Below are 23,686 nucleotides of genomic sequence, written 5' to 3' on the forward strand. Positions count from 1 at the left end.
GCTGGAAGCATTAGGCATATCATAAGGAAAAAGCCTGAGGAATAGGAAGTGCAGTTCTCTGATCCAAAGCCCACTGAATCGTACAAGTCTTTTCACTGATTTCTGAGAATATTGGATCAGGTCCAAAGTTCTATACTGATGCATTTTAATTCATAAACAAAAAATGAGGTAATACGAGAATAGTCTGAATGGAAGGACTTTGTGTAAGTGAAGCCAAAATCATGGCATTAAAAACATTAAAACATTAAAAAGCTTTCCATAGTTGCTTCCGGCTGCTGTGTTCTTTATTATTAACCTTATAAAGCACTTTCCTCTATATCATCACTCCATATAGTTTGCACATTATGTATTTTGCATCTCTGTAGTGCTTAATCATCAATAATTATTAATAATGACTGAATATAAATTAGCATGTACCTGAAGTGCAACAGAGATAAGATACCATGTAAATATTCCGAAAATCTCAACTTCACGCAGCAAACTTCCTAGTAAAAATAATGTAAATTCTGTCACGATCAGCATGCTTTAATATCTAGAGCTGTCATTTACATTCAGTGTATGCATATAACTTACAAGCTAAGAAGCAGTTAATCAAAGTCAATGTTTTCTTTTATAGAGTGTTATACTTTTTTAATAGAAAAAAAATTATCTATCATTGCTAGCATGATTCACATTGCGAATAATATAAATAAAATCTTGAAGAACGGCATTAGTCCCACAACAAATGTGCTCCACAGGTATAGAACTACAGCATCTTCACCACATCCCCATGAAATAGGTAGATTGTGCCCTTCTTTCTATGAGTGGGTCAAGGAACTCACGGAAGTGGAGCAGCTTGTCCAGAGTAAAACTGTGATTAGAAGTGAGGACTTCTGGGATAAGCGTCCCCACACCGCCGTGCTTTTTTAACAACAAAGACGTAGCCTTCGTCCAGTGGCCATAGTGCAGCTTCAGATTTTATGCGTGCCTTCCCCCATATGTTCTTCACAGGAGCAGAACTTCTCATAAGCACATTTGTAGCTGTACACCACGAAACACAGCTGGGTCTGTACTTCCTTCAGACCCTCTCTGACAATGAATCATACTACAATAGCATGCAGTCACGCTTCATTACTGACAGCCGCAACCAAGCTGTGCCTGGCTGCAGCCTGGGTGGCAGGACAGAGCAGTGATCTGGGCCTTGCTTGGGCAAAGTGCTGAAAGAGAAAATCCTAACCTGTTTATTTAGGGGAGAGAGGGCAGAAAGCTCGTGGAAAATCAAAGCTTTTCAAAGAGATGCTAGGGAGTGCTGGCAGGTAGAGCTTTCTGCTCTTTTATCATGCGTCATTTTTTTATTTTTTATGACATGGAACCCCTCTTGGGAAGTATTCCCTACAGGCGCCTACATCTAGGGTCTCCTGAGGTATTCAGCTAATTTACAGCAGATTCTCACAGGAAAACACAGGAAAATATGCCTCCTGCAAGCCCAAGGCAGGGAGAGGAAATGCAGAGTAACAGCTTCACCTGATGGCAGTGGCCAGTGCTTACAAGGGAGAAATGACTCATCTTATTTTGGATATATCTTTTTTGGTGTAATCTTTTTCTTCCCACAGAATGAAATCACCTTTTTATAAAAAGCAATTAAGCGGTCTTGGCCCAGCTTAAAAGCAATGAAGACAATTTCCATGCCAATAATGATATAGAGGGAAAAAAACAAGAAAAACTTGGGATGTTCCAGTTGTGTATCTCCAAACCCAATAGTAGTCAAGGTGATAAAGCAGAAGTAGAAGGCTTCCTGAAAATCCAGCCTGGTTTCCCAGTTTGGAAGAATAGCAGCTGCACAGGAGATGTACACAAAGATAACGAGTACCATTAACACAATGGGCACATCTAATTTTTCTAACTCTTTTCCTATTTTGTCAAAATTCTCAATTACACTCGTCATTGTCTTTCCCCTCTCTAGTTCAGGACATGAACTCCATCTTTCAATGCTTTTAGTTCTTGATGTCTTTGTGTATTCATTTTCTCTGGCAATTAACATCTCAAAAATTTCAGCATTGCGATATTGAATTGACTTCCTTTTAACAGCTGACTGACTTTTCAGCGCTTCCACAATACTCAAGGGTTCATTTATGACTGCTTTAGACTTCATCAGCGCTGATACTCTGGATTTTGTTTCACTCTCTTTTTTACATGTAGATCCAGAACAGAATTTAGAGGCTAGAATTTTTGACTGTAGTTTTCTGAATTCATTGTAACACTTGGATAAGACGGTTGCAAGGATGTCTCCCATGTCTGTCAGGACCAAGAACATCAGAGGGATGCCAAATAAAGCATACAACATACAGAGATATTTCCCAGTCCGGGTCATGGGATAGGTATTACCATAGCCTTGAACAAAAACAAAATGGAGAAGAGAAGGGAAAGGGGGGGAGGAGAGAGAGAGAGAATACTGTGTTTTATTATGTATCAACCCAAGGTGAGCTTTTTACAGTTGTCAATTTTTAAGAGATATATTAGCCCATAGCATAGTGTTCTTTTTAGCTTTGATTTGAAGGTGGTAAAACTTCTGTGTCTACAATGTTGTTAATGATCCCAGAGCATCCTACCTCTTTATGTATTAGGAGGTTTGGGGTTTGCCAGTTCTACTAATTAACTCTTCCTGCTGTATCTGCATTGACTTCACTGCCTGACAACAAGAGGCCATTTAGGGATGAGAGCTGGCAGGCTGTTTGTATGAGAAGCAAAAAGTTGGGCTAGTCTAAGACCAGTGGGGTGGCTGTGGCCTGCTGGAAGCTATTATTAGGAAGGCTTTCCTGATCTGGGCTTCTGGGCTGAGCAGAGTCTGTAAGGCAAGACAGCAAGAGACATCACGGACCCCGGGATCTCTCAGCAAAGAAGTCGGGCTGCGGGCTGAGATCAGAGAGACAACAGCTAAGTTTGTACTGATGCTCAGTGAGAGCTAATTGCCTCTGCTCCCCTGGAGAGCGTAAGAAGCTGGGGATCATCTCCTGACTGGACTCCAAGATCCTCCAGCACAACTGAATGACTTCTGTGGGTGCAGCTCTGAGCTCTGTGAAGATTCAGATCTGGATGATAGTGTGAACTTTGAAACTGGGACGGCACTGCGGATCAGACTGGAACAATGAGGCCCATACCCTCAAACTTTATTACTTCACCAAAACTACCTGTGATGAATGGTAAGTTAATAACATCATTTGAAACTGTCTGTAGCTCATCAGCTCTAGTTGTAATGACAGGTGTTGTATTGCCTTTATATTTGTACTGGCTTCATAGTTTTCAGCCTCTTACATGTACACAGAAAAACAAAGGATTAAGTGAGGAAACGTATGTTTATCAAGTGAGGAATTATATGTTTATTCTAGAGTACTAAAGCTTACAAATATCAATTGAAACAAATAGGAAAAAATTACGTCATATGACCTTTATGACACATTAAATGGTAGTAAAAGATGTGCCCTTCTGCTACATTCAGTTCAAGTATTTGTATTTCCTTCCTCTAACATCTTGGACACAAAACTGAAATTGTGAGCTAGTGCAGTGTTTTTCCAGTACAGTGGAAATATTAATTGTATGGAAGTTTAACAGCCATTCTTTCTCTCCTACTCCAAAGAGATATACAGCATTTCTTCTCTCCCTTTGAAAATGTTGTTTATCTCTAGATGGTCTTCCAAGGCATGTATTTAGTCTGTAACATTATTAGCTCATATGCTGTGGTATGCCTTACTTCATAAGTTTTGGCCACTCATACTCATTTTCACTAAGGGCTGCTGTAGCCTTTGGTTTGAATCCAGCCTCAGCCACGAATTTGCTGTGAAGCGCTGACAGACTGTTTATTCTCTCTCACCCTATTCCCTACTTGTTAACTGGGAATGTTACTGCTGAAGCAACCTGGGAAGATTAACTATTTATAGTTATTGTGCAGAGTGATTTTCTTTTCTTTCTTCTTGATTTCCACACATACCTAATACATTTTCAAAGCTTAAAACTTACCTTGAGCTTAAATTCAGCCATCCAGAAATCTAGCCTAGCTGGCCAGTTGACTTTCACCTGAAGTCGTTTAAGAATTCCTAATATTGCAAATAATATTCCACCACAATGGAAATAGCCACCTATTAGCAACAAATATTCCAGGCTTCCTACTGTTCCCAAAACTCAGCTCAAAATCTAGACCTTTCCTAGGGAGCCTTCATAATACCCAGTGCTATGAAGACCAAAAATAACGGCAGTTTAGTAATAAATGTGTTGGGTATATGTGTATGGGCACGTTTCTAAAGTCCCATGTCCATTGACTTGATAAGTACAGCGAGGCAAGAAAGTTTTCAACAGTTTGCTGAAGTCAAAGCTTTCTAGTAATATGTACTCTTTCAACTGTTCCTAGTGCAATTCTCTTTGCACTAGCAAACGTTCACTGTGGTGAGAATTCAAGTCTGCATTTCCAGTCTGTGTCTGAACTCTTAAGCTAGTCAAATGTACCTGCAAAGTAAAAAGTATGTCATTATCTATACGAAACAAAAGTACTCCAGCACGCAGTACTGAGGAAGGCATGCTTGGACAACAGCCAGCAGTACTCTCAGGGCTGCAGGCAGCTGCATTTGAAGACAATCACCCTTACAAGAGACTGAGGTTCAAGTCTCTGCTCTGAATTAGATGGTGAGGGTCTCCTCCACGCTCCAAGTAAACATCTGAACTCTCACACTATTCACTGCCCTTGCTTAGGATAGGCCTTTTCTAAAGTGCACTTTTTGCTTTGCGAAAGACTCCACCGGGATCTTGAATATATCCTAACGCCATGGAGAAATATCTTCGCAATCTGATGCAATGCTGTGGGACTCTTTCGCATTCAGCTTAATTCTGATCTAGTATTTAGATAGCCAGTGCCTGTGCTTGTCAGCATTTGAGAAGATTATCAGAAGAATAAAAGTACCATTGGAAATGAGCCTGAAGTGCTGTATTTAGCTACGTGGAGGGAGCCCAAACCAGAGCAGACGTTTTTGTTGAGATCTAGGTCCTTCTTTGGAATATGCAGTCAGAATGAAAGATTTCAGAGGTGTAATTTAAACATCGCTGTTAAGCCAGAAAAGTGTGAACAACATAGTTAATTATAAAGCCATAGACTTGCAAAGCTAGGTTAGACATAAGTAACCGTGAAGCAATTCACAAACAGTATATGCAAAATGAATTACCTCTTTCAGTGAAGAAAACATTATCCAGCATAAAACACAACAGTGGGACAGGTAAGGTTTTTCTGAAAACTGGAGTTTTCTTTTGTTTTAATAAAACAATTGTATGCATGTTTCATATTTTAGCATATGTTACAGTATGCATATAATGATAGAGCTAATTAGCATGTGCCATCACTATTACCTAGATTCTGACCTGTCTCTGCGACTAAACTGCAACAACATGATCTGTGTTTGCAGAAGCCCTCGTAAACTCATTGTGGATAGTCTGGAGAAAACTTCAAGGGGGTGTTGGGGCTAGGCTTTTTTGGTTGTTGTATTTTTTTAATTCCCTGGAAGAAGCACGTTAGGCAAAGCAGTGCCGGCATTTGATTCTGCAGGGGAGTACTTTACCTCTGAACTTACCCACTGTTGTGAACACTGTGCAGCAAAAAAAGAGAGACCCAAAGAAAGTCCATATGTCTTTTGGATTGACAAACCAGTCTCGTTCAGCTGTGGTGAGCAGCACATGGATTTTTTCCTTAAATATCTCCTCATTTTCTGTCATGTTATCTGTTACAATAACAACAGGACATACACTGAGTGTTTGCAGATCACCCGTCAAGAAGCAGACAGCATAAGTCTGTTATCCCAGGGAAGACAGTTTACTCCAGCTGAGGATTTGTTCCTATTCTTTTGGAAGAACCCTAAATACTTACCATCACCCCCCTTTTCCCACTGAAAAAGGAATAAACAAGCAGTGTTGCAGCAAATTCAAAATATGACACAAAAAGAAGCCATACAAGGAGGATAGAAAAGTAAGATTGGATATTTGTCTCCCAGCTTGAATGTCACGTTTCATTTCGGAGTCCCCAGTTTAGTCTTCTGGCCCAAAGACCAAATAGGGCACTAGGACTGTGGAGCCCTCAGGACATCACCAGCATAAACCACAGCAGTGGCACGGCCCACTGCCCTGCTGTGAATCTGTGCCTTCTCCCAGAGTCTGCACCCTCTCATTCCTGCGCAGGGTGGCCCAACTCTGCTTGAAGAGATATTTGCTACAAGGGGGTTTGTCCCAAACAGCAATGGCAGGAAATCGTCTCAGCAAAAGTCTCTTCCTGAGCAAAAGTCCAAGTGGGAGAAGAGCCCGTGACAGAGATCCAATAGGGTCTTGTAGCTCTTCTCCTCCCCTTTGCCCCTCCATCAGCACTACCAGCTCCTGGTGCAACACCATGCAGTGGCTCCATCCAACCCTCTAGCTGGCAGGCAAACCTCACATCACCAGAGGGCTGGTAGGGAGGGTCAGAGCTGGGAAAAGAGTGCTAGAAGAGACTTCCTAAGCCTGAAAATCCGGTTCCCAGCAATCAGAGGGAAATATCACAGAAATCTCAGCCTCTCCTTCATGATCTTAGTTAAACTGAAAAAAAGAACACAGGCACCTCAGGAAAAATATCTTCAGGCAGGAGCACAGGGACCAAGGAAGCTTGCAAAGACAAAAAACACAGCTAAGGAAGATAAGCAAACAGTATCAGTAATTAGCTAAGCAGAGAGAAAATCCTATTTTCATGCTAAACTGTTATTATTTTGATGAATGCATTCGAAAGGCAAAAATCTCATTCAAAAAGAAAGGGAATGAATAACTCCCTGTACATACCTGATAAATTTTTGGAGATGTACCACAGATTCTGCAGAAATTTCCTATACTCTTCACTTAAATTGACTTTCCGGTTACCTTCAATGTGAGAGAACATGAGAGCCCCAAGAAAAGCATAGATCACAAGAGACAGGATGAAGCAGGCGTGAGGAAACACTGCCCAAAATATTTTTTTGCATGCCCCTTTACCTTGCAGAGGCTGTGATGCTGGTGCCATCTTAAATTCTATTTTTTTTTTAATGAAAGAGAGAGATACAGCTTTTAGAAAAAGGAATGAAGATGTAAAAGCTTTTGCATCCTAGAGAAGCTTCTCCTGTGAAAACTAGGATTGCTCTGCCTCAGGCTTTCAGATCCCACATCTTTATAAGTGTAGATTGCACTACGGTCCCAATGGAAAAAGCGCACAACTAATCAAGCCTTAAAATATTTCTCAGTTGATGATATGCTGCTCTGTGTCCCTGAATTACTATTGATCTGTGAGTGCTGTAAAGCACACAGATGATCAGTTTCTGTGGGTTTCTACTGGAGCCAACTCATGTTTCAAGTTTCTTGTTCTAAACTACAATTTGCCATTGACACCATAGAAACAAACATCCAAATCTCAGGAGGGAAAATGCACGCTGTAAGTGATGGATTTGTATACAGCATTCTTCCAGAAATGAACAGGGAAAATTAAAATTAATCAAAAAAGGGTATGGCACTAGTTATTGTTCCCTCAGGGCATAGTGTAGAACAATTCATCTCTCTTCCTGAGCTCTGTCTGTACCACATAATATTTGTGGGGGGTTTCTTTTGAATTTTAAAGGATTTTTCTCAAAAAGAGTCAAGAGGGTTTTGTCCAGTTCTCACTTGATTAAAGTCTTCTCTTCAATCAAAACTGCCACTGACCTTAGTAAGAATTGACACTGGATTTCAGGAGTCTGTTCAGTGTTAGTGATCTTTGGAAAACTGCATCCAGCTTTAAAACAAAAACTTTTCCTTTCATCCACCACTCTAAAACACTCAGAGCAATTAGCAGTATTACTGCCCTTTATCATGTTAATAGTGGTAGTAAGTGGAGTTAGACTTTACCGAAGGAGTTATTAAATAATCCATCTCCAGGGAGTCTTTAACTAAAAACTGAAATAGCCTTGTTCAATCAAGAGCAACTGAGTTACCTGCAGGTAAAATGTCCATACTGTGAAGAAAAACTACATGATCATAGTGATTTCTTCTGGATCAAACACTTAGCAAATGGATCACAAGATATCATATGTTTGTTAATGTGGCAGCCTCTACTACAGAAAAGAGCCTTTTAGGGGCTAAGACAACAATAAGCCTGTGTGCTAGCTACCTTTCTGGTTAATTGACTACTTTACTCAAGTAGTAAAATAGTGCTTTTTAACAGTAGATTTATGAATCCTCTTATTGCAGTCAACCTCTCTATTTTTTTTCATTATCCTGAAACACAGGGAGGAAAATTGCTAATGTTTGTAATTAACCAAAAGCAACAGCACTTCCTAAGAGGTTAAACTTGGAGATAACATACTTAGATTCAATATCCTTGCTGATGGAATAAGGGAGACAAGTCAAAGGCGCAACTAAAATAATAAAATTGCTTTAGGGAATGCGGTACTCCATGCTGGAAGCGTGATGCATACTTCTCTTGAGCGTTTTGTAGAGAGTGGGCAAGCATGACACATAAGTTGATGGAATTTACTTGGGTTTCTAAAGAAGTTTTGACAAAGTGATACATGCAAAGTGATAGGCTCAGGGCTGACTGTCCTCATTTAGCAGCAAAGTCTTGGGGCATAACAAGCAGTTCCACAAACACATCAACTTAAAAAGTCAAATCATATGTTAAGAATTATTATGAAAGAAATTGAGACTAAAACATAGGACATCTAAATACTACCATATAATATATGCATGGTTTGCCCATATCTGGGGTACTCGGTGCAGTCCTCTGCTCTCAGAAAGGATATATTAGAGCTGGGAAAGTTTCAAGCAGCAGCAAGGATGATTTAAGGTATGGGAAGTCTGGAGAAAGACAAAAAAATTGAGGGAGATTATGAGAGCAGTCTTCAAACTCATGGATGGCCTGGAGAGAGTAGGTGAGGGATCGTAATCTCTTAGTTCATAGTCTCCAGTTCATAGTTTCTCTCACGGTCTCTAGTTCACAGTGTCTTTTGGGAGCAGAACTAGGGACCATCAAATGAAGCAAGTGGAAAACTGGTTCAAAACAAATAAAAGAGAATGATTCCTCACACACAGTTGGGAAACTTCTTGTCAAAGGATGTTGGGGTGGGTGTACACACATTAAAGAAGAGGATGGAAAAGAGATATTCAGAAGAGTGACTAAATAGACAAGCTATACTGGACTCTGTAAATCCCCCGGACGGTTGGCAGCTGGGGAGGAGTTAGGGGAGGTCTGATATATGTTCAATATGTCTTGCTGGATGTTCTTCTATAGGGCGTCTGTTGGAAATAAGATACTCGGCCAAACAGACTACAGATCTGAGGCAGTATACTCATGTTCTTCTAAAAAAGATTTTCACTGCCTAGCATGGTAATTCTAACACAATTTGTCCTGCAGATTTTGTCATCTGCCTCTCAGATATAAACTTATTTCCTCTAAAGTGTTTTGAAACCTTCGCAGACTCCTCCTATATGTGGTACGACGGGAAAGTATTTAGCAATTCCCAAGAGCTGCTTAGCTTTTTGCAACATCAGGCTCTGAGTTTATGACAATGAGAAAATTGAATAAAAATATATTCAGAAATGATTTTTACATTATTTGCTTAATCTAAACCATTTCCCACTATTGCTGTATTACATATCTGAACTCAATTGCTTAAAAGCAAATCACACGAACCACAAGTTATTCCAAATTGAGTTACTGGTATTTGTATTGAGAGAGATCTTTTGCAGCATGCATTTCCTATTCATGTTAATGGACTGCAAACCTGCACTTTTCCTAACTTCCATTTCTTCGATTAGGGCAAATGTGAGTGCTGTGAAGGTGGTGCTTGAAAGGAAAGTTTGTGGCCACAGCTGTAAGTTTTAATTATTCCAGTACAAATATACATATGTTAGAATTCATACTTTATCTGATTTTCTTTGATTACAAAGGTTCAACCAAGAAGGTCATCATTTGCGCAGTGAGAAGTTTTTCCATACTCAATAAATAAAACTCTTCCTGCATCTTGTCATCTAACTTGCTGTTAAAGATCTGCTGTTTATATGCGTTCTACCAAACACTGTTGGATTCAGAGTACTTTCAAACAGTCCAACAGTGTCACACCTTTTCCTTTTTTGAACAAAACCAAAGTGACGTGAAAGAGAGCAAGTGCTTTATAAAAATGGCAACAGACTGAAATTTTTGCCTTTATTTGCATCTAGCATTGATTCTAAAAGGGATTATCTGATCAAGGACTGAGACCGCAGCTTAGCAGTACTTCATGACAGTGTGAATTAAAAATGTTTAGTTCAAGATGGGATGTTAACAAGGATCACAGAGGATTTGATCTATTGCTGCTATGATATGCACCCTGGAAATTATTTCCAGAAGGCACTGAAATACACATCTTTCCCCATGCAAACAAGAGTGTATCTGCATAAAGGTAGTGTCAGCCCCAAGAAGCAAACAGAAAAAAAACCAAGTAGCAGCAGTCGGTGCATGAAGAAAGGGGGCTCGAGGCTGTGTAAACATCATTAAATTTCGCCCCCAGGCACAGTGCTAAAATGGTGGTGTAGCCCATTTGTGGAGGAGGGCTAGAGAAAGGCCGGTGAGGTTTCAGGCCCCCGGGAGCATTTTCAAAGGACTCTTTCTACCCCCATATGCTACACTCGTCCCCTATCCATCCCACCCATCAGGTCTTGAGACCTATCCCTGGGGGATTTCAGCCCGTAGTGGGGCACAAAACCAGTGCTGGTCCTGGCCCAGCCCCTGTACAGACACATGGCATTTGTGCATAGTATACATATTCTGCCAGAAGAGTGACATGTGCTCTTCATGCCTCCCACAATTATTTTTCTCCTTCCTACCCCAGCAATATTCCCCTGCGGTATGACTCTTCATCTTAATTCCAGTTTCCTCCTGATACCTCCTGTTCCTTCCATTGTCCTTTTACACCTCACACTGCTGGGAATGGAGAGGCAAATGCACTAGCTGGCTGTGTAGAGTCTTTTGGATACCCCAGGAGATGGTTTAGCTTGCTTTGTATCCACCTGTGAAAGTCTTAGCTTTCTCTTCAGTCAAGTGCTTGAGCCTGTAACCTCTGGAAATATTTGAGAGCACTCAGGACGAGCATCCTGACACTGCATATAATGCTAAGTGGATTCAAAGATGTCCAGGACTCTCACCCTGAAGAAGAGCATTTCCTTTTTTATTCTTTGTTCACTTTGGTCCTATCCTTTCATTCATCAGAAAGGAGCATACTTTCTGCCACCCCCGTGGCCTGGGAGCAGCCAAGATTTGGATATTGGTCCCTGCTCTTCCTCTTTTTTCTAGCAGGTCACATCTAGAAAACACCTTACTAGGCTGTCTTTTTCTCCTGGCAGCAAAGCCAGCTTTCGTCTACTCACCAAGCCAACCATTCCCTTTTTCCTCCACTTTCCCCCACCCCCAAATCATTGGCTGGGTGGAAAGACATCACTTATCCCTCTTCTTTCATGCCTTCTCCTAGCACTAGCAAACGGTAGTATTCCAGAAGGAGCATAGCTGCCCGCTCCAGCACCGAAAAATTGGTAAAACATTACTCCTTCTACACTGCCCGTTTGGGAACTTGTAACCTTAATGTCATCTCTCTCCCAACACTTCATATGCAATTGCCCACAGAGGCCAGTGACACAAGTGCAAATGGAGAGTTTGGCTGAGGCAGGAACCAAGTTTCTCACAAACCAGAGCACTGTGGCAGGCTTTTCTCTTTCCTTTGCACCCTCCTGCTATCGGGATCATGCGTTAAGTGAGAGTACATTCTGTTCGTGACTGAGAAGTGAAGCTGTTGCTCGACAGACAAACACTCTCTCAACCTCAGACTTTCCTTCTGAGACTTCAACCCCTTTCTAAAGGGCCATGGAGAAGTGAAATCAAATACCGACAGATACAGTGCAACAATTTTTAATTAGCACATGGAAGGCTTTGCAAACAAAGCCCAGTCACTGTTACATCACAGCAACGTGTACATTGCTCATTTGTTCATGCAACTCATTTGAATGATGTGATAACGCTTCACGGTGCTATACCAAACGGAAAGGTTAATATCGCAGTGAGTCATCAATGTAAGACCTCAGTGCAAATGAGACACTGTGCAGGAGCCCTGGGTTTCCAGATAAGCAAAGGGGATTACTGAGATTCAGCTACATGTCTTATGCCAAAGTCTTTACTGAGTTAATGTAGTGAACATAATGCTAATATAGTGGAGACTACCTCAGCCCAGTAGTTTCATTTTAAGGCAAACAAGCTCCCTGTGGAGAGATCAGAAAACTGCTTCTTCGGAATTTAATTAACATTAGAACATGTGAGATTATACACTGCATAAAAGCTAAGCATCATGACTGATGTCAAGAAGGAAATTCTGCACTTTTTTAAATTAGCAAAAAACATAGATTCAAGATGACAAACCTACTCTGTTCTCCTTGCAAAAAAGAAAGATTTATTCTTTATTATTATTAATGTGGCACCGTAAGTGTGTAAGCAGCTTAAAAGAGGGGATCCTAAAACCTCAAATACAGGAACAAGCTCTTATCTGTAAACGTCTACCAGCTTGCATCCTAGATGGTCTCTGTGAGTGTCATAGACCCTCTCAATTCTCGACATGTGAAATGCTAATGTAAAACAATTTCCTGAACGCATTGCCAATATATGTTACATATATGTTCCTTTAAACAGAATATTAATAAGCAGTCCTGATTTTCAGGCTGATTACACTTAGGTCAAACCTACATTTGGAACAGCTCCTAGGCTGAAGAATTATTCATACCAAAACTACACTTTCTGCACAATCCTTTCTATCCTCAGCCATCCACAGCACTTTATAAGTTACAGGCAGGATTCGGTAGGATACCAGCAATTGGACCCCTCTTTCTGCTTCCCAGCATCAGCGACTGGATGACACACGGATTTATGTCAGTGTCCCAGAGTTTCTTGAACTTCAGGCTAAATTTTCCATCACTTATTTTCATCTCAATTTTTCTGATAACACTATAAGTAATTTCTCTTCCCAGTTTGTGTGAAGTACTCTTACAATATTTTCTAATTCTATTATCCAACCACTCATTACTCATTGAGGGTTCAAGGTGTGGAAGGTACCTTTACGGATGGGTGTGCCTCAGGAAATCATTGAGTTGACACTTATCTTCAAACTTCCTTCAGTACAGATGAACTTTTCAAACCTTGGCCCACCCATTTCAGCTAATACATCATTAATTGGCTTACCCTTTGTAATGCTGGCCCTTAAATGTTTTTAGAAGTCATGGGAGCAGCTAAGTGCTTTTTAGTGATTCAGTAAACAACATTTTACTATCTTAGTGGGGAACACTCTTTCAAGCTCTATAAACGTCAAGTATAGCTTCACATGTTTAATTAGTTCAAGCCACAATTCCTTGGTGATGTGGTCCTGGTTCACTGGTAAGACGGCATTATGAAAATGCCTGCTGCAAAACGCTTTGTGTTAGAAAGGAATGCAGCAATGAGAACTGCATGCCCATCTTTTCTGAGGAATTTCTTATAAAAATGGAGTTGTGGAATGAAGTCTTGTTTCCCACTTTTCTCAATAAAAAAGAAAAATCTTTCTGTACCTCTGAATGGGTCATCTGGGCGAAAGGCCTGCCACCTGCTGTGTGTAATGAACCCATCAGTTTCACAAAGGCTAGGTTTTACCCAAGGACATTGGGCTATTCCTGTGACTGCCTAACACTCAGGGTACTTATCACTACTGACACTCACCACTGCTGCCCAGCATAGGGGCTGCATGCAAAAAGCAGTATAAATGGATTGACCAAACAGAGCCTTCTCCACAGCCACTTGGGAATTTGAGCTATATGGGTAGAGTAGCTTAACTGCAGGCTAGACATAAATTTAGGGAGGGTTATTGTTTGAAGCGTGCCAGGCAGCCAAAGACTTTAGCTGCTTCCTTCATGCTTGCTTGAAGAGATGGGGCTTTACGGTAAAACAATAGCGAGATGCAAGCTTGGACTGAAAGGTGAGGATTTTTCCCTACAAAGATATGACTGTGAGGGGCTGCCACCGAGTATTTAATATTTTTATAAACATTCTCCAAGGACTAGTTACACCCAGGGTCATATTATGATTGATAGGTGTTTAGAAAGAAAAAAGTCAGGTATTGAGCTGTTGGGAGAAATCTACACAGACACTCTAACACGGATTTCAGATGGACCGTGAAAGGGCCTACATGTGCAGAGTAGGGAGGAGGCAGAAGGTCTTCAGGTCCCCATATGTCCCCATAGAGTAACATGTGTGATAGCTCTGACTGTAAGAAGAGCAGCTTTCTGAATGATCCGGCATCAGATGCCTTTGCTCCTCCACTGCCTTCCTGATGCTACAAGCAGGAAGCACAACAGTAGTTTTTCACACAAGGGATATGTCCAAGTCCACATCCAGGAGTCTGCCTGGAAAGCAAGCGCCCAGCACACAATGCAGCTCCCAGCAGTCCTCAGCACTGAACGAGAAAAAGACTCTTGGCAGACTGCCTTGTGAATATTGCTGCCATTTCCTAGGTTTTTGCAGGCTAACTGCTGATGAAACAGTAACTACAGGTAATAGTCATTCTTGTGCTGCCCTCTTATGCACTCTTCAAGAGGTTATTGCTCTGCCACTGATCTCTACCTGATATTACAATGGCATCGGCTCACTCTAGCTGTCAGGTATCACCTCACGCCTGCCAGGGTTTCTAGGCCATTATGCCAGGACTTTCTTCCAGCTTATCAAACGCCTCTGCCCATGGAGACGTACATGTACACACCAAATTTCAGCAGGACACAGAACTGAGCATGTTCTCCCTTGATCACCATATCCTTGAGGGGAGATCAAAGGGATCCTTCCTCCACTCTGTCCCTACCCCTTCCCAAAAACTGCTGGCTCCCACAGGGTCCTGCCAGAACAATCTGGTCACAACACTCAGCAATGTGGTAGAAGACATGCTTCTCCCAAAAGAGACCCTATCACATTACTCCTGCTGGTCAGCTTGTTTGGCTGATGAACCACATCCTAAAGAGCTCAGAGGTGTAGTACGCATCAAGGACACAAAACCCATCATCTCATTTCAACAGGTCACGGTTCTCATTTGTGTGTAAAGCTTGTAAACACAGCGTAGTTGTGTCAGTAATATCTGCTGGAGTAAGGGGTCTCCCCTATAAAATATTTCTGGCATAAGTATATGGTAAGATGTGTACAAAATAAAGCTTCTGAGCCAGGAAAGCTAATACCATAGCAGTTGGCAAGCCAATAGATTAGTTTCAGTAATATTGGTCAAGGTAATGTGTAATTATGCTATCAGGAAATCTTGCTGGCATATACCACACCACCACTATAGGGCACTACTGAAATAACTGTCCTGCAAAAGCTACAGATCCACAGACCCTTCTAGTATTGACAAGATTGAGATCTGAAGAGAGTATATCGCCAAGGGAGCAGAGGAGGCACTAGCTACCTGGGAGATTTTAACGCTCAGCCGCTTTGTGGTGTTGGCTGTCCATCAGCCAGGCAGGCATGGTCTGAGGCTCAGCCCTGAGGAACTGCATTCCTTCTGGTAGATCTCAGATGCATCCCTGGTCTCACTGCTCCTAGTTTTTTGGTTGCCAGGAGCCACAGCTGGTTTTGTCCCAAACTTCAGCTCATTGCTGGATACCACACATAGGAAATGGTGGCAAGCCACGATCCAAGTCTCACTATAGTGTCTATTTAATAATACTCTTTTTTTTTGGCCCTCTCAACAAATATCTCTTGAGAAAGAGGCAGTTCACGCTGTCTTAGAGGTAGCATCTCAGTACCTCCGCTCTTGAAAGGGAACCATTGCTAGGGATTTTGCTGGATCATATTTGGAAGGGTGTATTCCTATCTCATCCCTCTCTACTTCCATTCACAGTTACAGTAAGTGCTATATTTTAGGGCCAGGTACAATTTGTTACTCACATTTTTTAGCTAGTCTTTGGATGCTTTACCACCTATTAGTAGGTAATTACTATCTAGCCGCTCACTTCAGCAGTCACTCAATATGCGTGTGGCAAAATGTATCAGTCAAACTACGGGCTAGGCTTAAAGAACATACACCTTAAGGCCAAAGAAATTTCCAGCTGGAACCCTGAAATGTAGAACTAAGCAGAAAGGATCTGGTTTTGTTTTTTTTTCCTGAACATGACTCATGCTCTTGCATGTGTTTGTGATGGGGCACTTGCAGTTGGGATGATAGAGGTATTTAGCATGAAAGCAGAAAACAAGTAGGAAGCATCACAACCCACATTCACACTCAAAAACCATACATGGGAGATAGCCGAAGGGAACCATGACAATTCAGCTCATCGCCTTCACCCTTAGCTTTATGCAGCCTGAGCCTTTGTTTCACAGACAGTTCTTCTGAGTCAGTTCAGCTGAGCCTATGGTTACAGGACAGCATGAGTAGAGTTTGCAGGTGCCACAGATGTAGCGCATGGCACCAAAAAAGCAGTGGAGAACGTGTGCTGAGTAGTCAAAAAGGCAGCTCACAGCAGCAGATGCGCAGGCAGATGGCAAAGCCGGTGGTTACAGCTGGGAGGTCTGTGGAGCTGCTTCCTTCTGCATACAGCACAAGCAGCCCCAGCACCATTCCCTGCAGGTGCCGTTATGCTGTCCCCAGTTTCTGCGCAGCTCCTCCACCACCACAGAGCAGAGCAGCTCTGGTTTGGTGCAGCAGTGCTGCCCACCTGCCCTACCATGCCACCAGTACCGCTGGGACTGCTGAGAGCTGCGGCAACACCAGCCACCACAAGGGCTGGGACCACTGGGCATTCATTTTTCTTTCATTTGTATATTTGTTTCATGTAAAGAGTGTTTTGACCAAACCACCTTTTCCCCCTATTTTAGCCACAAACTGATAATTCTGTTACCAGTTGTAGCTGATATCTCTTAAATATCACGACACCCAGCTAACTTTCCTTCAAAAACAGACCTTAAAGGACAGGGGAGCGCATGTGAGCGCAGTAAGGCTTGCAGTAGTCCAAGCACCAGCAACAGTGCTCTGTCGGCCCCATGTAGAGGAGAGGGGAGTACAGGGAGCACCCCTATACCTGCACCCATGGTGGGGACTCATGTCAGCTTCTTATAAAACTATGGCCACCAGGATGGTTGGTACCTGCAGCACTGGGTACCTGCTCACAGTGATGGCAAAAAAAAAAAGGCCAGTCCATGCCAGACATGAGTCACAGCAGCACTGCGTGCCATTGCTGTGTGTATGTCTCCGTTGCCAACCTGGAGCACTCTGCTTTCATTTCCCTGGCCAAGTAGGGTATGTCAGGCCAACCTGATGCGGCTGCTCTGCCTGAATCTCAGACCTCATCCAGGTATGGAGAGAGGATATTCTCATGTAACTGCAGCCAGGGCAGTACCTGCTCACTCCCTGACGGTACAGCCAGGATCTGGTTCCTACTGGTTAAGCTAAGATGCTGTAATAGAGCAAACCTGACCTCTGAATTGCTAATACCTGGAGTGCTGATAGGATGTCTTACTCAGAAAGGACAAGATCCTCTCCTCTCGAAATACTTAGATGAAACACTAATTCCTGACGTTTAATGGTGTGATTCTCCAAACACTGCTTTCAGGTGAATAACTGATTACTTTGTGTTGAGTGATTCTTCTGATACTTGTCCTGGGCAAGAACTGGAGAGAGAGAAGTGCTATAGGACAAGACTTTTAAAAATATTTCCAAAGCTGAATAAGAGGTTTGTTATAAGCTGCACAAACTTTGGGCTGAGAAAGAATGGTCAAGGCATCTTAAAACAAGCAGCATTCAGCATAACTAAGATTTGTTTTCAAACATACCAAAAGAGGGATAGCAATGGACAGTGGGTCCCTCTTTGCTGAAATTTTGTTTCGGCAATACAGAGAACCTCTCTCCTTCCTTGTGGTCAGATATTTACGTAAGTAGAATTAAATTAGCTTGGGAAGCACCCTCTGTAGTTTGGACCTTTTTCATCTATCTGAAACTATTATAATTTTTTTCATTAAATTGAGACTGAGAGGTTTTTTGAAGTCCAACATTAATAGCAGAAATAGGCCATTTATGCCAATTAAGCTTTTGACTTAATGCTTTTATATAGTTGATTTGTTGCAGAATTTATAGCAGAATAGCCATGTTCTGCTCTCATTTAAACTCATGTAACCCAGTTTAATGGATATGAGAGCAGAATTACTTTTTTCTTTAATTATACATTGCAGATATTCTAACTGCAGACTCATCATTCAAACCATACTCCTGCTTTTTCAGTTTGCTTCTGTCTTACTTTCCCTGTCCCAGAGTTGCTGGTGTCTGCTGTATTGTAGGAGAAACCTACAACATATACAACATAAAACATTACAGCAGAAAATCCCAGCCCAGGGTAGAATTATGTTCTACAGACTATCTTAAAGATGACTAAGGTGACTATTTTTAAGGTGACTAAGTTGAATACCCAAAAGTGCTAAGGCTGTGCTACAGCTGCTAATGTAAGGTTAGCATTCAGCTGAGCATGTGTGCAATGTAATAGATAAATAGTATTTTCATACAAGGAAGCATTGACCCTGCTGAGCACAAACACATTGCCAGAAAGAGTTTCAGTGCAGCAAACCCAGTTAGAAAGGCTGGGCTTCCCTGTTGCAAGTAACTGAAAACAGGGACTTATGAATAGAAATTATCAAGTGGCCTTGATAGTAGTTGTACAGAATTATGTATTTTAGAAGCTCACCTGCTATAGTCCCACAGTTGAGGCACAGAGGCTCCAGAGCACATACATCTGCTTTAGGAGGAAGCCTGTACCTTCCCAAAGAGGAGAAACAGGTTAAGCAGCTCCCACCTCTACATGCTACTCCCACCTTGCCCAGTTTATAGAGGTTCCTGCAAACAGCTGCACTGGATCAGCTGAAAAGGGAGTGAATTGTGGTGTAGGAACAAGCAGCCAGAGCATTGTATTCACAGCCAAAATAACTGTTCATAGAAGTGCATCTTGGCAACAAATCTCAGTCTCTGCAGAACCTGATTGCAGAGTGATTCCTGAACAGCACACCTGCCAGTGCTTTCAACAGCACACCTGCACATCTTCCACATGAAGACAGCTGTGCTGGGGCAAGAGCAAGATCCGTGGAGCACAGTGCCTCCCCCTCCTTCTGCTTCCGCCAGCAGATGCCTAGGGAAGGTTATGAGAACAGGGCAAGCCTGGAGCAATATTTTCTCAGAGTAATCTTTTAGTCTCAAGCAATTTGCAGCTCATGGGCTTCCTGAGCCAGAGATGGTATCTCTGTGATGAAGAAACCATTTCAAGTATTTCCAAGACCTTTACAGAAATAAGAGTTCGCTGAGAGGAGGTATCTGCCAGGAAAATCTGAGTCTCCACGCTAGCTTTTCTACGCTTTATCTACCTTCAACATTTGTTTCCAGGAGACGTTCTGGGAGTGACGCAAACAAAACAGCACATAAACCAAGACAACACCTAGCGTCCGGGCACGAGAGGCAGAAGGGTTGGTTACCTGTCTCCCCACTGCCCCCTCACCGACCTGGCCCGTCTTCAGGCTCTTTGGGTCCAGTCCTGCCGCGACCCCCCGAAGCCGCCAGGCTGCGGCGGGGCCCGGGGCAGGCGGGGTGCCGGCCGGGCGGCCGCGCTCCCTCGGCGCGCACGGCGAAACCCAGCCCCGAAAAACTCCGAATTGCCGCAAGAGGGGGCTCAAAGCACACAGGCCTGCCAGCCAGCCGGCCTGCCAGCCGGCGCCACCTGCCTCTTCGCCAACAGCAAAAGCACCCGGCACAAGTCCTCCCCCGGCTTGCAAAATCCTCCCTGGAGAGGGTGCTGCACGCTGCCTTTCCCCTCCGTGCCGAGCCAAGAATTTATATAACCGAAAGTTATGATATACTCTAAACGGCCAAAGTATGCGCGTTTTGGCAGAGTTACCAAGGCAGACTGCGGTGGGGCGAAGCCAGCATTTTTCTGGGGAGGTTTTGCCAGTCAGGCCAATTCATTCAGTCGCTCGGCCAACTCACTGGCTGGCTCGGCTTGCCAGTTCACTCAACCTCTGTACTGTCTTTTCGGGAAGATACACGCTCACCTGCTGTGATTTTAAGTGGAACTCCCTCTTTGGAAACCGAGTAAGCAAATGCAGGAAGGACGTTGGCAGTGGGCTCCTGGGAATTTGCAAGTGAATTCCTGACAATAAATACACACACACACACACACATACGTACAGTTATACATGTGTCCCCTTACCTGTTGCCTTATGGATTAAGATTTAGAGGCTGGGCGATTCTGGTCGGAGTCGGTTGGCCAGGATCACGTTCTGAGGGGCTTGATCTTCAGCTGCTGAGAACTGTAGCTAGGGAAAAATGCAGACACAAGCCCAAAATGTTTTATCAGGTACACTAAACGCTGTGCCTTATATATACGTGCTTGCCATTGCAGGCCTGGGTGAACTGGCTCCTTTTTGGGAGCTCCTGTTTGTACCATAACACCGAAATGGCACCCCCTGTTTTTGCAGTTAAGGGGACAGACAGTATGAAAGGAAATCCCCAGAGAAATGACTTTTTGCAGCTGAAGTTAGGGCAAATAGTTGCTGGTTAGCCCTCCAACTAGTTTGAGAAGTGTCATTTTGACCATAAAAAGCAATAACCTGAGATAACTCTAATGTCTCCCCTGGGGGAGATATGTCATCAGGTTCCCACTTACTCCTGTCAAATTTCTAGGCTAGTACAAGGTGAAAGCAGATCAAATAGATATCACAGTAGCTTTGGACAAACTCTGCTTCCCACTGCCTAGCCTAAGAGTATCTGCTCTCAGTAGGTCTTTAATCAGTTCCTCCTCACCTGTTCTCGGTGCAGTCACGCAGGACATCCCACCCGGGCCGGCTCCCTGTCTCATGAAGGTGGGCAGCCACCACTTAGTCCCAGCTCCTTTCTCTTACAAAGAGCATCTTCAGTTCTGCCATTTCTGTCTCAGCAGGGTAAGGGCAGCTGCTGAGCACCCTGCTATAGCATTTCCTGCCTAGTTATCCCATGACAGTGAAATCTGGGACATCTTTGAGGAGGAGGGTTTCAGCTCTGCACACACAATGATGGCAAGCATGAAGGGACTACTAGCGGTCTCCACCGCAAGACACCTGAATCAAACCACTGCAGTTTCTCAAAAGACCCCTGAGAACTGGCACACTTCTGACTATCCCAAGATGGTGAATTAAACCTATACAGCCAAACATCTGAAATTCACACACTCCTGAGCAAAAACAGGAATAAGCATGCTTGTGTTTAAGCATGCCATGTTTTCTTCAGAAATGTGGTCAACAGGGGATTGTCTTTCTTCACGTGTTTTGATTTTTTTTGCACATCTTTCAGCCGGCTCACAGGGCTGAGGGCACATACCAGTACTCAGGGACAGTGCAGATGTTCCTGAGGCTCTTAAGGGATGAAGGGTTCGTAACCCTACCAGTGGGTTACGTTCACCCACATGCCATGTCTGGTTTAGTCGCCTCTGCCTGGACATGGACATGCATGAATGACAGGACACACGTAAGACTTTCACTTAGAAGTCTATTTAAACAGTTCCTAATGTCATTACTTTCATGGCAATCTCCAAGCAGTTTCGCAAGCGAAATATGTGTCAATGCACATGCACAAGTCAAGCTATAATTTTAAAATAGACCAGAGAATTGATACTTTTCTGTCAAAGGTTTTGTTAAAAATTAGTCAATCACATTCTCTCAACTAAATTGCTGGACTTGGGGTATCCCTGCCAGTCACTTTACAGTCAGACCATATCCTGTTCCAGATTACTCCCATCCTGTGGCAATAAACTTGTGGAAATAAAGAGCTAATAGTGCACAGTTTATTTTCAGATGGATGTAATACTTCTGGAGCTACTCTTTGGACTTTGTCATTATATTTTAAAATATAACTCTCACCCTGTTTTAAATGAAGTGGGAGATATATACGTATGATTGTGGTACTTATCTTTTTCCAAGATAGAAAGTATGGAGAAGTGTTTTCCTTTGTGTAGTCCCTCCTCTCACTTTGCAAGAGGTCTGCTTAGTGCCCTCTTACTTAGGGAGTCAGTTTTAATACCCATACATCCCAGCAAATGTATGCATTTCAGTACACTGTTTGTGTGGGAAACCTTGACCCCTTAGCGATCGTGCCTGTGCTGTGTAAGCTGTTCTGCACCTGCAGTGTGAGCGAAGATTATTTTTATTCTTCACCAAGCCTGCCGAGAGAGCAGCAAAACAGCAAAGTTGCAGGGCACAGGACATGGTCAGTTATATATGGAAGCATCCAGCTGGAAGAGAAACCCTCTTTCTCCTTTAGGAGAATGCCTATATGGAAGAGAGAGTGGGCAGCACAATCAACCATGCAGCTAAACTCTCTGACTGCTTGTTGACAGGAGGAAAAGTTGTCCAGACTTTTTAAGACTGCATTTTATGTGCTAGAAAATTCAGAAAATCCCTAATTCAAAAATTTTTGCTTTGGTGTATGAAAGTGCACCTGCGTCTCTCTCCAGAATTTTTTCTCAATCACACACAAAGACTCATTCCTCAGAAATACGGAAGATTCTGTATAATACCATCTTTTGGGGAAAAAAATCACATGGTGGGTAGGGGGTGTAGAAAAACGACCTTCAGGTCAACACTTTTAACACTTGAGTTTCAGCCTGAAATAGTTATTATTAGAAAGTGACTGGTAAGCTTCAGCTTTCTTTGTCAAAAATAAATAGTTATCTGGCATTTTCAAAAGAGGATTTCAGTGCAATCTGTTAATCAGGTGCATTTATAAGTTATGATGTGCAACCATGTGGCCAAACCTGTCCGAGTGAAAGCAGGACCTCTGTGCAATCCTGCTGCACTGTCATCCTCGGCCAGTCGGCAGCTGCTTTGTGGCCCCATTTAGCAGTGGTTGTTACAGCAGGGGTGCCACAACTCTGCTCCTGCATATGCACTTCAATCTTCATTGATTAATACTTGCAAAGCAGTCAGGCAGGCCCAGCTACCAGGTACTCCATAAGAACAAAAAGATAGAATAAATAATAGTAACAAAAGAGTGAATTCACAGTATTCGGAAACAAATTCAAATAATATTTTAACTCAAGCTCCAACTGAGTGGTTGCAAACTCAATAAGTTTTAGGTTTGCTCAAAATTGAAACTCTTAGATCAATCCTTTATCTAATTATTTGCCTCATACTAAATACATTAAATATAATGCCCCTACTGTGGGGCAAATCTGGTTTATGTGGGCTTTTTTTCCCCTTCATCAATTCCACTAAGTGTCACCTCTGCCTCAGGTGGACTTTGTAAATAAATGGGAAGACTGAAAGTAATATTCCTTGAGTCCTTTCAGTGGATTACCACATTTGCCAGCACTAAAATCTTTTCAAAAGATTTTTGAAGAAAATGGAAAATATTTCATTTTCTTGTATATTTTTTCAATCTCGTGCTAATTGTTTGTCCCAGTTGCACAGATTCCACTGAGGCAAGAGGTGTTCTGATTATTGCCTTTGTTTATGGTATTAGAGTTAGATTATTGTTGATCTTATTCTTATTTGTAACATGTTTGCCTCACTAGGACAGTAATTGTGTCAAGCAAGTTGGAGTCCAATCTACAAAGCTGAATGTTCAGAACTGCAAAAGAAAGGCTCCAATTTTTCAAGCAGCGGGTGTATTACTCCTCCACT

The 23,686-nt window shown here is 42.6% G+C and overlaps 1 protein-coding gene across 1 annotated transcript; it reads right to left on the reverse strand.

Moving 5' to 3' along the window:
- Positions 1-270: 270 nt before the first annotated feature.
- KCNK18 (potassium two pore domain channel subfamily K member 18) lies at positions 271-18,809 on the reverse strand. Its single transcript, XM_068951224.1, has 3 exons — positions 18,733-18,809; positions 5,589-5,735; positions 271-2,370 (listed from the first exon to the last, which is right to left on the reverse strand). The coding sequence occupies exons 2-3, from the start codon at positions 5,728-5,730 to the stop codon at positions 1,547-1,549; spliced, it is 966 nt and encodes a 321-aa protein (XP_068807325.1). The 5' UTR covers positions 5,731-5,735; positions 18,733-18,809; the 3' UTR covers positions 271-1,546.
- Between the last annotated feature and the right edge of the window lie 4,877 nt (positions 18,810-23,686).

This window comes from Struthio camelus, chromosome 7, assembly GCF_040807025.1.
Source record: "Struthio camelus isolate bStrCam1 chromosome 7, bStrCam1.hap1, whole genome shotgun sequence".
In the NCBI taxonomy this organism is placed as follows: domain Eukaryota; kingdom Metazoa; phylum Chordata; class Aves; order Struthioniformes; family Struthionidae; genus Struthio; species Struthio camelus.

What these genes read in the sequence shown, in the direction of transcription:
- KCNK18 (XM_068951224.1), bottom strand. Translation starts at nt 5,730, where the DNA reads ATGACAGAAAATGAGGAGATATTTAAGGAAAAAATCCATGTGCTGCTC. An exon ending in CACAGTGTTCACAACAGTGG is followed by an intron (nt 2,371 to 5,588) that starts GTAAGTTCAGAG and finishes TTTTTGTTCAAG; the next exon opens with GCTATGGTAATACCTATCCC.